The sequence below is a fragment of the Mercenaria mercenaria genome, chromosome 7, assembly GCF_021730395.1.
Source record: "Mercenaria mercenaria strain notata chromosome 7, MADL_Memer_1, whole genome shotgun sequence".
Lineage (NCBI taxonomy): Eukaryota > Metazoa > Mollusca > Bivalvia > Venerida > Veneridae > Mercenaria > Mercenaria mercenaria.
Genome location: NC_069367.1, coordinates 46,175,989 through 46,194,203, shown reverse-complemented (window position 1 = coordinate 46,194,203; position 18,215 = coordinate 46,175,989). Strand labels below are relative to the sequence as shown.

The 18,215-nt window shown below is 34.2% G+C and overlaps 1 protein-coding gene across 3 annotated transcripts in view; it reads left to right on the top strand.

The window, feature by feature from the left end:
* LOC128558586 (leucine-rich repeat-containing protein 63-like) overlaps positions 1 to 18,215 on the top strand; it is a 21,052-nt gene extending 2,837 nt beyond the window's left edge. For all 3 annotated transcript variants that reach the window (XM_053548337.1, XM_053548336.1, XM_053548335.1), the window contains 12 exons: positions 2,794 to 3,038; positions 3,681 to 4,149; positions 5,977 to 6,128; positions 7,905 to 7,987; positions 9,747 to 9,835; positions 11,007 to 11,092; positions 11,873 to 11,956; positions 13,136 to 13,287; positions 14,392 to 14,475; positions 14,737 to 14,881; positions 15,278 to 15,372; positions 16,145 to 18,215. In XM_053548337.1, coding sequence (XP_053404312.1) covers positions 2,835 to 3,038; positions 3,681 to 4,149; positions 5,977 to 6,128; positions 7,905 to 7,987; positions 9,747 to 9,835; positions 11,007 to 11,092; positions 11,873 to 11,956; positions 13,136 to 13,287; positions 14,392 to 14,475; positions 14,737 to 14,881; positions 15,278 to 15,372; positions 16,145 to 16,340 — 1,839 coding nt within the window. In that variant the 5' untranslated portion in view covers positions 2,794 to 2,834 and the 3' untranslated portion in view covers positions 16,341 to 18,215. The remainder of the gene's footprint in view (positions 1 to 2,793; positions 3,039 to 3,680; positions 4,150 to 5,976; positions 6,129 to 7,904; positions 7,988 to 9,746; positions 9,836 to 11,006; positions 11,093 to 11,872; positions 11,957 to 13,135; positions 13,288 to 14,391; positions 14,476 to 14,736; positions 14,882 to 15,277; positions 15,373 to 16,144) is intronic.

Below are 18,215 nucleotides of genomic sequence, written 5' to 3'. Positions count from 1 at the left end.
AAGCCCTGCTTATGACCACTTTAGTCATTGCATGTTGCTCTTAGGTTAGCTCAGAAATACTTTAATTGCTGCAGTCATGTCAACATGGTTGGTAGTGTTATTCAAACCCAGATTCCCCAATCAAATGGTGATCCAGTGGTCTAGTGGTAAACACTCTTGACTAGCAATCCAGACCATCAGGCTGTCCTGGGTTCAAATCTTAGTTCAAGCGCTAGAAATTTCTGAGATTCTCTTAAGCCTATTTTAAAGTGTCTTCCACCCAACTATGGGGTCAGTACTGAATCCACTCGGGGAAGAGGGCTTCAAGTGTATTGTTGCTTTATACAGTACAAGTTAAAGATTACCTGGTGTTCTGTGTCACCACATGTCTTTGTTTGTTTTGTTTTTTCTGTTTATGGTTAAAACCGAACACACACACATTTTTTCTGTTTATGAATGAACTGCAACTTTTGCAATGATATTTACATGTTATCAGAATTGAGTCAGTGTGTTATAATCTTGATATAATTGCTGTAGTGATACATGTGTAACGATGAATAAGCGTGCAATGGACACAGTGACATTACTTTTATATCTACCCTCATGTAATGACATATTTTTTTTAAAAAAATCTAATTGTTTTGTAAATATGGGGAAGATGTGTTCAATAGGAGATGAAGGTGTATAATATAAGCATTGCATTGTTCTATCAATATCCGTTTTCCCTAGAGAAAAGCCTTGTCTAAAATAGCGTGCACTTATGTGACTTCATCTAGTACTAGCACTAGCTATTATAGCGTCATAAATGATACCAGTAAATGCTAAATCTATTTGTTATGGCAATCTATTTTGAACAATTTTGATACTGGCAAGAAAAATTATCTTACATGTCAGCCTGTGAACGACTGCTGTTTTCCTAACCCTCAGAACATATTGGATAAAAAACCATGCCAATGCTTGATTTTTCATGCCACATTGTCTCTTGGGTAGGGAAAACTCTGTCTTACACAGGCAGGCATGTAAGATCCTTATATTCTATTCTTCCTGTACATCTATTTCTCCCAAATGTGTATTTTTATGCTCCCCGAAGGGCGAACATATAGTTGCCGCTTTGGCTGTCCGTCGGTCCATCACACTTTTGTCCAGAGTATTAAACTTGAAAAGTATTAATGGAACTTCACATAATCATAGAGGCCATTGAGACAAAGTGCAGTGTCAAAGATTCATAACTCTACCTTACCTAGTTTTTGAATTATCTCCCTTTATTACACAAAATAAGGCTTGTCCGGAGCATTATTTGAGAAGTATTAATGGCATTACATTGAAACTTCACTAAATAACTAGCACGTGCATCAGGGATCGTTTTACTGATTCCTTGTTAGCTGGACTATACGAAGTATAAGTAGAGCTATCCTACTCGACCCGGCGTCGGCATCTTTCCGCGTCCCCACATTGGTTAAAGTTTTTTTACACTTTCTCTTTTTTCAACTTATCTCTGTAATTACTAGATGGATTTGATTCAAACTTGAAATGGTTATTCCTTATCATCACCCACATCATCTAACATAAGGGCCATAACTCTGGCACCAATATTTCATGATTTATCTCCCCTTTTCGCTTAGTTTTGATGCACTTTCATTCTATCTCTGTTATTACTGAATGGATTTGATTCAAACTTAAAATACTTGTTTAACATCATCACCCACATCATATGACACGAGATGCATAACTCTGGCACAGATTTTTTATGAATTATTCCCCCTTTTTACTTAGAATTTCAGGTTAAAGTTTTGATGCACTTTCACTCTATCTCAGTTATTACTGAATGGATTTGATTCAAACTTGAAATCGTTGTTCAACATCATCACCCACGCCATATGACACAAGGTGCATAACTCTGGCACCAATTTTTCATGAATTATTCCCCCTTTTTACTTAGAATTTCAGGTAAAAGTTTTGATGCACTTTCACTCTATCACTGTTATTACTGAATGGATTTGATTCAAACTTAAAATAGTTGTTCAGCATCATCACCCACACCATTTGGCACAAGGTGCATAACTCTGGCACCAATTTTTCATGAATTATTCCCCCTTTTTACTAAGAATTTCAGGTTAAAGTTTTGATGCACTTTCACTTTATCTCTGTTATTACTGAAAGGATTTGATTCAAACTTAAAATAGTTGTTCAACATCATTACCCACACCATTTATCACAAGGTGCATAACTCTGGCACCAATTTTTCATGAATTATGCCCCCTTTTACTTAAAATTAAAAGTTAATTTTGATGCATTTTCACTATATCTCAGTTATTATACAACGCATTTGATTCAGACTTGAAGTAGTTGTTCCACATCATCACCCACATCATATGATACAAGATGCATAGCTCTTGCACCAATATTTAATTAATTATGCCCCCTTAGTCTATTGTGCAATATCTTCACCCACCATTGGAGTTAATAAACACTCCAGTGACAGCTCCAGTTTTCTCAGATGTGCCCAGTTTCACTATCCAGCATCAAAATAGTCGAGCACGCTGTATCCTGTGACAGCTCTTGTTTTTGTGTATATTGTTGATGACCTGAGCTTATGAAAAGCAGCTTGCTGAAAAATAGAATTTACGAATGCAATGAATTGATTCAAACTTTTAGACTGGTCTCTTGTACAGTTGTTCTTGACATTTACTGCTTCAATGTTAAGAAATTGTCTTGCATACTTTAATACAATAAATCACCTAATATCACATACTTTAAGTGTTTTAGCACCTGACTTTACATTCTTTATGAAATACTTTAAACTTTTATTTTCAGGTTGATTATTTAAAAGATTAGAGGTGACACTTGAAGAAATCATGGGTAAACAGCTTCTGAGGAAACCTCGGGCGCCAAAGCCTTTACCACCTCTACCTACTACACCTACACCCAGTGCTCCTGGTGCTGCTTCAAAACTGACTGAATATTACGAGTCTGTAGACTTCTTGGAAGATGATGCTGTTTACAGATCTAGAGATCCAACCATCCGACATTCACCAACACCTAGTGTAGTTCCTAGCTTGGTAACTATGGTTACTGACTTCACTGAAAACATGTATTCATAATAGATGACTGTCAGTTACATTGAAAGCTTTGTGTTCCATTTCAAATATACAAAAGGGCCTCCGTGGTCAAGTGGTTAAGTTTGCTGACTTTGAATCACTTTTCCTTCACCACTGTGGGTTCGAGACATTGCTTGGGGTGTTGAATTTTTTCCTATGAGAAATCCATCCAGCTTGTTTACAGGAAGTTGGTGGTTGGTGGTTCTACTATGTGCCCACCCATGCCTGAACTAATTACAAATGGGCACCTTAGGTCTCCCTTCAGTATCAAAAACTGGAAAATGGCCATATGACCTATAATCGGTCGGTTTGAAGTTAAACCTAACAACAACAAAATATTGAAAAATGATAATGGTTAAAGTAATTTGAAAGAAACATCATAAATATAAATACTGAAATACTGAATTTCTTCTGAATTGTTACTGGAAATAAGTGTTAACATTTTTGGATGACTTGAACATTGACATGTTTCAGAAAAAATTTTTTTTAACTGTATAGAAATTTGTCAGTTCGATTAAAATTGCAAAATTAGTTAAGATTTACTGTGTATACTGGGTAAATATGCGTGGCTAACAACCTGCTTGTTCTGTTTTTCTATTTCAGGTATCTCCACCACCATCAGAATCATATCAACGCAAATCTGTATTTCGAACATTCACATATCCATCTCCTCTTAGTCACATTTCATATATAAGCAGAGATGAAAAGAAATTTGTTTTGGATCCTTTATTTCGGGACCAGACAAGTCTTGGTACATATGTTGATGGCAAATCATTGGTGAAACCTTACAAACCAAGAGGTCCCGATTGTCTACCTGCACGCCCACCAAGAAGAAACCCAGAGATTACACATGCTATAGACATTGTTGATGATATCAGGTTTTATAATCCACCAGCATTTACTTTAGAAAACTTTATGGTGAATGTAGCTGATATTCGTAACATGCCACTCAGGAAAGTGAGATCCATTATGTACTCAAAGGAAAATTATAAAAAATTGACCAAAATGATCGCGGAGGAAGTTTTACATCCAGCTTCACATGAAATTCATCTTCAGCATCTAACCCCAGAAAGTAAGAAATAATGGTATTTGTTTTTAGCATTTTACACTAGGGAGTAAGATATAATGCTATCTTTCCTCAGCATCTTACCCCAGAAAGTAAGAAATAATGCTATTTGTTTTTAGCATTGAACACTAGAGAGTAAGATATAATGCTATCTGTCCTCAGGATCTTACCCCAGAAAGTAAGAAATATTGCTATTTGTCCTCAGCAATTTATCACAGAAAGTGAGAAATATTACTATGTCCTCAGCATCTTACCCCAGGAAGTGAGAAATGTTGCTATTCATCCTCGGCATCTTACCTTTGAAAGTGAAAAATGTTGCCATTTGTCCTGAGCATCTTACACCAGAAAGTAAGATATATTGCTACTTCTCCTTAGCATCTTACACCAGAATGTAAGATATATTGCGATATCTCTCAGCATCTTACACCAGAAAGTAAGATATAATTGCTATTACTCCTCAGCATCTTACACCGGAAAGTACATGTAAGATATATTGCTATTTCTCCTGAGCATCTTACACCAGAAAGTAAGATATATTGCTATTTCTCCTTAGCATCTTACACCAGAAAGTAAGATATATTGCTATTTCTCCTGAGCATCTTATACCAGAAAGTAAGATATATTGCTATTTCTTCTTAGCATCTTACACCAGAAAGTAAGATACATTGCTATTTTTCCTTAGCATCTGAACCAGAAAGTAAATACATTGCTATTTCGCCTTAGCATCTGACACCAGAAAGTAAGATATATTGCTTTTATCCATTAGCACTTACACAGAATTAGATTAAAAATTATTGAATGTTCTCTGAGCAACTTACACCAGAAAGTAAGATATATTGCTATTTACTCTAGCATCTTTAACGATTGTAGATTTATTGCTATTTCTCCTTAGGCTCTTACACCAGAAGGTAAGATATAGAAAATCTATTGCTATTTCTCCTGAGCATCTTACACTAGAAAGTAAGATATATTGCTATTTCTCCTGAGCATCTTACACCAGAAAGGAAGATACATTGCTATTTCTCCTTAGCATCTTACACCAGAAAGTAAGATGTATTGCTATTTCTCCTTAGCATCTTACACCAGAAAGGAAGATACATTGCTATTTCTCCTTAGCATCTTGCACCAGAAAGGAAGATACATTGCTATTTCTCCTTAGCATCTTACACCAGAAAGTAAGATACATTGCTATTTCTCCTTAGCATCTTACACCAGAAAGTAAGATATATTGCTATTTCTCCTTAGCATCTTACACCAGAAAGTAAGATATATTGCTATTTCTCCTCAGCGTCTCACACCAGAAAGTAAGATATATTGCTTCTCCTTAGCATCTTATCCAGAGAGAAAGAAATATTCCTATTTATTATATACTTATATAAATTTTGTGAAAAAAATCTGCTTTTATTTCACAATTAAATATGAACAGGCAGAAAGAAATTCCATATTGTACCCTCTGTATTGTATGCTGCCAGACTACTTTCAATAATATGCATGACCTGACACTGTTCTATAAGTAGCGCACATAAAAAATTTACTTATTGCCATTTTAATATCAATAAACATTGAAGATTTCGTTCAATAACAAAACAACAAACAAAGAGGTATATAATAAAAGGGTCATTATAACAGTAGCTAGATCTGGCAAAAATCCACTCATGCCAAATACAGCATCCCAGATCGAGCTACTGTTATAATAACCCTATTTTCTCATCAACACCTTTCTCAAGAAAGAAAGAAATACTGCTTTTTGTCTTCAGCATTTAACTCCAGAAAGTAAAAAATGTTAGTATTTATCCTATATTTTACTTTATATATTATTTATTTGTTACCTAGGTCAAGAAATTCCTGCAGCAGAACCAAGGATACCACAGAAACAGTTACTTATTGAAATGGCAGCTATGATAAAACAGCATGTCAGAAGTCTGATGAATACAGAAGTTAAATCAGTCATCAGACCTTTACCCAAATATTCCCCGAGCCATGAGGTTCGTTTTGACTTCTTATAGAATATGTATTCTGTATAGGGTTCACAGATTTACAACCAGATTTTCTCTTAAAAGTATATATTCCTTTGGTTTTTCTTGCATTTTTTTTAGCTCGACTATTCGAAGAATAGTCTGCATTTATTCTAGATTCACCTGGCGTCGGGTCGGCATCACCTTGGTATTATTTTTGCATGCAAGTACATACAGCTATCATTTAAAGGCTATATAGCTTTGATAAACTATATTATTCTTTTTTAGGTTCAATTACCTACCTCTGGGTCAAGTCCCATAACTTGACATGTAATTTGAGCAAATTAGCCCCTTTGGACTTAAAATTTGTTTAAGATTTACAGCAAGTTACTATCCAAACTAATGCAGATTTGAATTGACTTCACATTGTCTTCGGGTTATAAAATCGTTTGTTAGCACCAGTCCATAACTCTGGACTTCATTTTGGCCAAATTATGCCCCTTTTGGACTTTGAAAATCTGTTAAAGTTTTGCGTGCAAGTATCATACAGCTATGATAAAGGGCATATAATTTGAAATTATTTTTTCTTTTTCTAGATCATTACTACCTCACTGGTCAAGCCCATAACTGACATGTATTTTGGCCAAATTAATGCCCCCTTTTGGACGTTAGAAAATCTGGTTAAAGTTTGCGTACAAGTACATACAGCTATTACTGTAAGGCATATGATTTGAACATTATTTTTTTTTTTCTAGGTCAATTACTCCTCACTGGTAAGTCCATAACTTGACACGTATTTGGCAAATTTACTCCCTTTTGGACTTAGAAAGTTTGGTTAAAGTTTTACATGCAGTAACTATGCTCCAAACTACTACATGTTTAAATTAGAATATTCACATTGTTGTTGGGTTATAAACTAGTTGATAAGCACCAAAGTCCATAACTCTGACATGTATTTTTGGGCCAAATTAAGCCCCTTGGACTTAGAAAATCCTGGTTAAAGGTGTTGCTTGCAAGTACATTACAGCTTATTTACAAAAGGCATAAGCTTTGAACTTATTTATTCTTTTAAGTCTATTACCAACCACTGGTCATAGTTCCATAACTCGTTAACATGTTATTTTGAGCAAATTTGCCCTTTTGGACTTAAAAATCTGGTTAAAGTTTAACATGCAAGTTACTATCCCCAAAACTAATGCAGATATTGATTGAAACTTAACATGTTTCTTCGGGGTTTAAAACTAGTTGATAACATCAAGTCCATAACTCTGATATGTATTTTGGTCAAATTATGTCCCCTTTCGAACTTAAAACTCTTTTGATATTTAACATTTTGGGTAATAATTTCCTGCTTCTGTGACAATATTTCGAATAGTCGAGCTTGGCTGTCTTACGGACAGCTCTTGTTTTTTATCACTATCAAATGTGTGTAAAAATTCTTGCCAATTTACAGAATTTCACACTTGGTAGTATGCAAATTTGTATTTATTTATTTGCATAGCTGCTCAAAGTAGTTTTCATACAAGAACAAGATAATATATATGAAAAATGTACTTTTGAGAGTTGAAAATAAAAGGTATATAAGCTTTTAAGTTAATTTGAATGGATGTAGCATTTACATGGTTGTCCCAAAGTGAACAGGAAACCTTGATTAGACATAGCAGCTGCATTTCGTACACAGGGTACTGTATTTTAATGATATTACAGCAGTCTTAATCAACTTCTGAAGCATTTTACCTCAGTTTGCTGCACATATAGACTGTGGTTAATATTTCTGTAAAATTTGTTGCTATTTTGAAATGGCAGGTTGGGGCAGCTCCACATACAGAAATCATCCTTGTAGAAGATGATACTGTGGAAGTCTCCAGTCAACAGCAGCAAGTACGACGGTGAGTAAACTACAAATTTGTGTAAAAAATCTTATTTGAATTCTTACAAAAATTTGACATCTGAAGGTGACAGTAGCAATGATCCTGAATATTAAAGGAATTTTTTTGGCTTTGAATTGTTCAAATCACAGTTTGGTATAAGTAGAGAACTAAGTAAGACAAAATTAAACTTGATGATAAACATCATCACCTCAGGTCATACAGTGGTTAAATGCAATGGCATTATGGCACAGGTAACCTTTTTTGTGTTTAGATGAAGATATGCAACTACTCATTTGTTTACACTTTCAAAATTTTATAATTGAAAGATAGATACTTAAGACAAAAATTGCACACCAATGAGTTCACTTGCAATATATTTAAAGACTTTTATGATAATTTTCATTTTACAAAATTTAGTGACTTGGAACATTTATCACGTGTCTGTTGCAATATTAAAGAAGTATTCACATTGAATATTGTTATGTTTTGAAGACCTAGTGTAAAACAACCAAGTAAAAAGCAGAAAATCAAGGAACATATCCAGTAAGCAGTTTTCTCCCCTCCACAACCTCCTCCCCAAAACAACAGTGATACAAACTTGGTTTATGATAAAGGGTTGTTTCCAATTAATTTGTTATTAGTTTTAATAATTGCACAACCTCATTGCCTCTTTTGTTGTCATCTCTTTATTTATTAAAAACACTTTTTTTAAATAATGAAAAATTGGAAACAGCTGTTTTACTTTCACTTCCACTTTTGTATACACCAGTTTTTTGTAATTCCACAAAAGATCTTAAAACTGATCAGAATGCAAGTGCTTACCTATTACCTACTAACAATTTGTGTTATAATGTGTTTGCTTGCATTTATGTGTGCATGTCATTATTATATTTTATGTACCATCAACTTTTTAAAAAATAATTTTGAAGACCCTTCTTCTGCAGTTTTCAAATTTCAGTATAGAAGTAGTGATACAAGCCTCATAACTTTGTTATAACCTATCATAATTGTGTGCAAGATAAACCAATATAAAAGTTTGTTTTATCATACCTTTAGTATGATATTATACAAAGTTATATAGCTCTATGCTGTATACCTTAAAAGAGTACGAGGGTGGTACAGTCGAAAACACTGTGAATGTCAAAAATGTTTGATAATCTTCCATATTACAAGGCTTTTAAATTGTACAATAATACATCACTTGTGATAAAGATAGTTATCAGTACATGTACACTGTCAAATTTAAATGTCAGATAAAATATCAAATTACTTAGATTCTGACATAATTTTTGTTTGAATGCTGAATGAGTTTTACTGAAAATTTATCAACTCTAAGTCTTAAAACAGTCTTCCTCAGTGAGAGAGAGCTTTCTGAAACAGGTAAAACAGATCAGTCAAAGCAGTTGTATTATACATGTGCACTTACTATTGGCTTATCGGTTGGATATTGAAATGCAAGCCATTCAATAAGTGTCTTATTACTTGACATTAGAAATTAATTTTCATTTATATTTTTATTTTTTTTACTTTTTTTATCCAAGGAAGTATGTGTTGAATCTAGACCAGTCATAAAGCACAAACAATGGACCGGCTATTGATTAAAGGAGTCCTGTAATAATACTTTTATATTCCTACCCATCTCTATAATTTTCTGTTGTTGCAAAACGAGTCCCATAATTCAAAACAGACAAAAGTTTTAAATAACTAGGTTAAAGAAGTGCATACTTTCTGATAATATTGTGTAAACTTTAATTGTTGGACAATTTTTTTATTCTAGGGAGACGGAGCTGCCTGCTACAGATGCAATGTTTCACTCTGCTAGATCAAAGTTCTTCCAGGGATCTGGAAGAAGTAGATCACCTTTTAGTAAGTATAATCATATGAGCCGCGCCATGGGAAAACCAACATAGTGGGTATGCGACCAGCAAGGATCCAGACCAGCCTGCGCATCCGCGCAGTCTGGTCAGGATCCATGCTGTTCGCTTTCAAAGCCTATTACAATTAGAGAAACCGTTAGCGAACAGCATGGATCCTGACCAGACTGCGCGGATGCGCAGGCTGGTCTGGATCCTTGCTGGTCGCATACCCACTATGTTGGTTTTCTCATGGCACGGCTCATATTATGTAAAAACAAAAGTTCTCAAAATAAAAAAATTACAAAAACAACATTTTAACTACCTAAAACAGGTAAGATAGTAGATAGTAATATATATTCTTTCACTCCCATGTAAACCATTTCACAAAATATGAAGAGATTAGTTTTTTAAAACTTATATTAACTTTCTTACCTTTCTTAAATCCACTCAGTCTTTGTAAATTGAAAGTGGTCCAAAAGTTGTTAACTTAGGTAGGTGTGGAGGCCATTCTCAGTATGTTGCTTTGCCATTGGCCAAAATCAAAATTGTGCTTCTTAACAACTAATCAGGTACTTCAGTTTTAAGACTAGTCTCCAGACTAAATTGTACAATTTAGGAAAATAGTACTGATATATATTTTTAGATTTATATATATATAATAATGTTGCAAACTGTGAAGTTATTTAAAGCATATGATATGAAAATTAATCTTAATAAATAATATGATAAAAGTGATCTTAGGAATCAGTCAAAATTTCTTCTTCGATCAGTCAGTACAAAAAATGTTAGGTCATTGATTAATCAAGAGAAAATCAGATGTATCAGTTTTGGCAAGAAATAGGAACAAAAGCTACATTTTTTGATTAGGGGCAATGTCATAATTCTGTTAATTTTTGTAATTTTTTAACACATTGCCCAGGAATTGTCAATTATAATTAGATCTTAATTCTGTCTAATTAGAAATCATTTTGACGTGCACATTAATAATAAGAAGTGGCAATTTAACTAAATTTAGCTTATTTTTGGTATTAGTTGGACGTCAAAATTCCACAGTTGATCATGTCAAGGCCCACTTATTCATGATTCATTAATGTACTGTATAGTAAAATTTAAGACAATGTGATATAATGTATATTTGTTTAAAACTTTTTTAAACTCCTATTTATTTAACCTGTTTACAGCAAGCACTGAAGAAGGGATGATAACTCCATCCGAAATAGCCATCTTAGATTCCCTCATACAAGGTGGAAAAGCTCTAAGTCTAAAGGTAAAACTCCTGTTAGATTTTTTCATTGAAATTCAAGTAACTTCAGCATTCTAATTCATAAGGGCCATTGTGGCCAAAATGTTATGGTGAAATCACTTATCTCTGAGTTCGAACCATAGTGTAAGGAAGCCATCCAACTGGCTTGCAGAATGTCTTGGTTCTACCTAGGTGCATACCTATGCCTACAGTGATATACTGAGGGGCACCTGATTTACCTCAAGTCAAGTGGCGGGGATGACTTTATCAGCTTCAACAAACAATTCTGAATGTCAGCCCTGGTACTGAAGGACTGAAAAATGCCCAATAACTGAGATTTAGAAACAGTAAAAATATGAATTACCATTTATATTAAGCATAAGGTAATTTCATGTACTTGACTATGAAAAACAATGTTTTGAATAGATATACGTAGTAAAACAAATGAAGTTTGCTATTATAGATATGAGTTTTGATATGCTGTGAAATCATTGATATTCTTGAGGGACTAATTTTTTGTAGATGTCATGGTTGACTCAATCCATGAAAATTAATCCCAGTGAAAGAATAAAACTTACAAAGTTACATTTTATGTTAAAACCCTGGCATCAGCGAATTCATATCACCATGTTATAGCCGTTTCTACCAAAACCACGAAATTTTATGCCCTCAAAATTAAATGATTCACAGTATTTTTTGAAGAAAAAAAAAGAAAAATTCAGTGCAAGAAAGAAAGTTTTCCTGTGAGAACATTTTTTATATGTTAACAACACTCATAATGAGCTTTTCCTTTATCATTTTCAGGCTCACTTTATATCGGAGATGCCAGATATTTCACCGTTGACAAGAAAACTAGTGTACCTTAACCTGTCCTTCAATGATTTTGTTGTGAGTATTATTTTTAACATTTTTGTGTTTTATCTGTACAATGCAAATGGATCTCGTAACTACATCAGTCCATGAAATTAAGTCCCAATGAACACAGAATCCCCATTTATTTTGTCTCTAAAAATTGAAAATCTGCACATTCATGATCCCATGAAATAGCAGTTTTGTTAAAACCACAAAATGACATACTCACAAAATTAAATGATAACACGTATTATTCACATCATTAACAAGTTTTTTATGCCCCCGAAGGGAGGCATATAGTTTTTGAACCGTCTGTCAGTCTGTCAGTCTGTCAGTCTGTCCGCAATTTTCGTGTCCGGTCAATATCTTTGTCATCGATGGATGGATTTTCAAATAACTTGGCATGAATGTGTACCACAGTAAGACAACGTGTCGCGCGCAAGACCCAGGTCCGTAGCTCAAAGGTCAAGGTCACACTTGGACATTAAAGGATAGTGCATTGATGGGCGTGTCCGGTCCATATCTTTGTAATCGATGGATGGATTTTCAAATAACTTGGCACGAATGTGTACCACAGTAAGACGACGTGTCGCGCGCAAGACCCAGGTCCGTAGCTCAAAGGTCAAGGTCACACTTAGACATTAAAGGATAGTGCATTGATGGGCGTGTCCGGTCCATATCTTTGTCATCGATGGATAGATTTTCAAATAACTTGGCATGAATGTGTACCACAGTAAGATGACGTGTCGCGCGCAAGACCCAGGTCCGTAGCTCAAAGGTCAAGGTCACACTTAGACTTTAAAGGATAGTGCATTGATGGGCGTGTCCGGTCCATATCTTTGTCAACCATGGATTGATTTTCAAATAACTTGGCATGAATGTGTACCACAGTAAGATGACGTGTCGCGCGCAAGACCCAGGACCGTAGCTCAAAGGTCAAGGTCACACTTAGACGTTAAAGGTCATTTTTCATGATAGTGCATTGATGGGCGTGTCCGGTCCATATCTTTGTCATTCGTGCATGGATTTTAAAATAACTACGCATGAATGTGTGACACAGTAAGACGACGTGTCGCGTGCAAGACCCAGCTCCATAGGTCAAAGGTCCTAAACTCTAACATCGGCCATAACTACTCATTCAAAGTGCCATCGGGGGCATATGTCATCCTATGGAGACAGCTCTTGTTTTATTGTTTATTCATGATTTATTTGTAGACATTCCCTACAGCAGTATTAGAGATAAGCCAATTAGAGATTCTGAAGTTGAGGAACAACCCTCTCCATGATCTACCAGCTGATATACACAGATTGAAGAAACTAAGAACTCTTGTAGTCTCATTCTGTATGATTCAGTCACTGCCGATAAGGTAATATATACATGTATATATATGAAATATTTGCTGAAATGCTGTAGTTTGGCTACTTGTATTAACAACTGACCTATATATGCCAAACCAGACCACCCACACCCCTTTGAAGGAAAGTTACATATAGTTTTGCTCATGTCCAGCCCCTCTCTCAATCAATCTTTGATAGAAAATTAGGTTTCCAATCTAAAACTAGAGAAACTTTTGTCCTACAGTAATTAAACTTCATAGGGTGATTGCCTGTGGCGAGTAGTCGACCCTGATTATTTTGGAAGTAAGTACTGGTAGGTCAAAGGTGAAGGCCTGTGACCTTGAGACTTGAAAAGTTGTCAGATTAATTACTGAAGAAAGCTTCCATGTATGGACATCAAACTTTATAGGATGGTTGCATGTGGTGACAAGATGGCGCTATATGTTTTGGGGACAGTGAATTAAAGGTTAAGGTCACAGTGACATCAAGACTGATAATAGTTTTTGATCACTTAGGGATCTAGAGAATGCTATGGCCTATGACTCAAATTTAATCGCCTGTGTTCAGAAGATGACCCTTATTATACTTTGGATCAGTGAGTTTAAGTCAAGGTCACAGTGACATGAAACTAAAAATAGTTTTGATCAGTGGAATCAAATGACCATCAAACCTCATAACATGATTATCTACAATCAGTAGATGATTTCTAAAGTTTTAGGGGTAATTAGGTCACTTGTCACGGTCACAGCATACTAGAATACAAGACTGGTTGTTTCCAATAGGCCAGCATAGGGTACATTTTGGGTAAAGAAACCATTGGACTTTGTTTTTCATTCAGTTCAGTTCAAACTAGTCAAAACTTATTCAATAAAAGCTTAATAATGGTGGTGATGAGATATTTTAATCACTGCCTGATATAATCATCATGCCATTTTCTGTTACATTTGACTTTGTAGGAATGTTAATTTTTTTAGATGCTTTCATCGCCTAATCTGGACATTTAATCTTCTCAGTTATTTTTGCTGCCAAATTTGAACATTAATTTTTCTAGGTGGTTTTCATTGCCAGTTCTGGATATTTAATTTTCTAGGTTATTTTCACTGCCAAAGGAACCTGGATATTTAATATTTTAGGTTGTTTTCACTGGTAAATCTGGACTACCTGGACATTTCATACAACAGAATCAGCTTTATACAGAATGAAATCTGCCAACTGGAGTAAGTTAAACAATTAGAACTGATCTAATTTGTTAAATCCAACATTCAGGCTTTTCAGTTAGTGTTTTATACATGTAAATGACTTGCTTAAATATTTTTGGAAATGTACATCCTTTAAGGGGTCTCTGCACAGTTTGAATGGAATTATCTTTTACTTCTGATGAGGGAATTGATGTAGAGAGTAAAGTGTAATAGAGTTTTGAAATTCCTTTTAACATATTTACAGCAGTAATTCTGACAATATCTCACTCATTTTTTCAGGTCACTGAGAGAGTTAAATGTTGAAGGGAACCAGCTACCTGCAATGCCATCTGGTGCCCTGCGTTTAGATCTTGATAGATTGAATGTAAAAAATAACTTTATGCATCCCCTGTTCTGGCATGAAAATACACATAATGAACCACAGGTAACATTTTTAGTGCATTCTTCAAGAAAAAAGTTTTATAGAAGCTGTTGTAGTTATTGATGTTATTGTTGTTTAAAAGCTTGAGTCTTTAATACGATAGTGTACTAGTATTACATTTACTTTTTACATACTTAATTAACATGATTGTGATGAAAACTTGAAGCTTATTTAAATTACTTACAAGTATGTTTTGAAGATAATGAGAAGGTGTGCTCTTAACCCCAGCGGGACTCTTACTCACGAACTCTGGGTTGAGCAGCCATCGTGTTAAGCACTTGACCACCATTCCGCTTAAAACATGCATTAAGTATGTAATCAAGGGTCTTTCCTAAATACTAAATGAACTGTAACATGTTGCTAAAATGTTTGATGAAAACATGTTTTTGTATTCAACAGAGACTGGTTGATCTAGTTTTACTTTGCATAATGAAATCTGAGGCTGGAAAATCTCATGGCAAATTGTCAGAAACCATCCAGAGGATGATTGTATCGTAAGTCAATTTAAATGCTATAAAGTAATTGATATTCATGGTGGAAACTTTTTGTGGATTTTGCACTTGCGTCAATCCATTAATTAAATCACCTTGACACCTGAAATTTCCTTTTAACTTGTTTATGCTCTGACCCTAGGAAATAGCCATTTTAGTTGAAATCATAAAGTATGGTGCCAGTGAAATTATATGTTATCACAATGCTTATGTAAGCATTTGCAGTGGTATTGAAAATATTTCTTTCCAACTATACTGCACCAGTGGTATATTTAGTGAGGCAGAAATGTTTGGGATTTTTATGAAGGAAAATTATTTGCAAACATGCAGTTAACTTCAAACACCACTGTTAAACAGTTTTATTGACATAGTTATATACTTATCACACTCAGAACAGTGATTGCTTTAAGATTAATTTTGTCCATTAGTAAATCAAAAATGTAAATTTTTTTTTTTTAAAACATAAGAAATAATTTACTAATAAAACATTCTAAATCAGTGTAACATTTATTGATAATTATTCAATTATCCTTCACTGCAAACAAATTAATTATTACAATTATAAAGTATTAACTTGGTTCCTTTACACAGTGGAAATTACCAAAAGGGCCCTTTTCCATGGAAAAAAATGAAAGGAGCTTTTATGTGGAAAGTAATGCAGCACCTTATTTCATATTACCGTCGGTAGTATATTTATACCTGACAAAGATAAACACCTTATTTCCAAACCTAATCTCACTACTTTTTGTCATGGAATGTTTTTGTTATGCTTCAGGCGTTCTGTTTGTGACTGCTGTGGTGGACCATTGTTTGGCCCTGGACTGAGGATAATACGACCTGTAACTGAACTGTTTGGCATCAAGAATCTACCATTTATGTTCAGAGCTTGTTCACCAAAGTGCCTTAAAGACTTCAGATGCAGTAAAGACACATTGTCAGATATTTTGTATGGAAAACAGACTGCAGGGTAACCTCAAAATACCACACATTGAATTTGGATTTAATGGACTTAACATGAAATATTTGAGTATAAACTGCCAATTCAGTGCATATTTCTTCATGAAAATGGAGACTATATTGTGTATTTTCCATACAAGGAACAGCAGTCAAGCTTCAGGATAAACAGCTGATACCATATACACAGTTCCTGAAAATTTGGAAAATAATTTGTCTGTTTGATTGCCTGTCACTGAATATAGAAAACTCTAGTGTTTAGATAAACAACAAGTACTCTCAGGGAAAATTGGGAAAAAAATTAATATTGGCTGGATTTCCATCCAAAGCTATCATTGAAAATATTAGAAATTGTGTACATACCTCTAGATAATTACTGAAATCATGTACTGTATTATGTCATTGAGCTATTTTTGTAAGACCAAAATCTCATGAAATGTAAGAACAGTCTGATAACAAGTTTAATCTTCATGTTAGCAGTATTTTTTTTTCCATAAAAGTAGTAAGTTATGAATAATCCACCATTTGTGACTGATTGACAGAGTTAAAAATGAAAGAACAGATAGACAAATGAAGAATGCATGTTTTCCATTATGTCCCTTGTCTATGTACCAAGTTTCATGAAAAAAATAGTTTGTAAGTTTCCACTTTTTCTCATACCTTTGCTCTATGTTTTGATATAGGGACCACAGTTGTTGTCTTAGTACCAAAATGAAAAAAAATGTGTGCATTCTCTATATTGCATTCTACCTATATACATTTACCAAGTCTAATAATATATTGTTATTTTAAAGTTATTTTAAGATACTATTATGCTACTTTTTTGTCCTAATTTTGTTACTATTTGTTACCATATCAACTGCATTTGTTGCCAGAGCAGTAAAACAAAAAGATGTGCATATTTTTCAATATCGCCATCTGTCCATGAATGGAACCCATAAAAAAAACACTGTGTACTTTTAAAAGTATCACAGGATCTTACTTTAAGAGACTGATAGACAGACTGACAGAGTGGATGCAAAACTTAAGTCCCCACTGTTAGGAGACTATAAAATGTTCAGTAAATATTTGCCAGTGATGCAGCTGTAGCCTTCTCTATATTTGTTCTGTAATTTTTTAATTGCTCATAGATGAAACAATTACATTTATAAGCCATCTGTAATCACACCAAAGAAAAAAACAGGACTTAGCATTATGAACACAATGAATTAAGTTATGAGAGAAAACAACTCTATTGACTGGTTTGATTTCACTGTGTTTTCTATCTTAAGCATTAAATTTAGTAATTCAAGTGTCCTTATGTGTAAGAAAGGTCTTTTGTAGCCAAATAATTTATCTATTATTTAAGAAAGCCACTTTGAAGTTTTGGTTCATAGATGCTATGCCATTGACCATTAAGGTTTTTCCCAAACAGATGTGTTTTGGAACATAGCCAACATATATAGCCATTCTAGTGGCTTATATTTTTATGTTATTTAACCCTTACCCTGCTAAATTTCTATAATGCACTTGTCCATCTTTCAGTACCATTAACAGTTAAAAGGGGTGCATACCAAAAAGATACTGACTAAATGGCGAACAGTGCAGATCATGATCAGACTGCATGGATGTGCAGGCTGATTATGATCTGCACTGGTCGCAAAGGCAAAAACAATTGTGTCCAGCATGGTAAGGGTTAAAGTTTGTTTGTCATGGTAATGCTATGTCCATATAAATGAGCAGAGCAGAAGCCCCATTTTAGGCATTGACCTTGAAATTGTGCTGTATCTTTTTTTATTTGAAATGTTTTATAATTCTGCTTGTGTGTGAAAACACACTAGAGTATTTTGATGTGTTAAAATTTCATCTGTGATACGCTATTATTGTTAATTAAATAAAAATATTGTGTTACA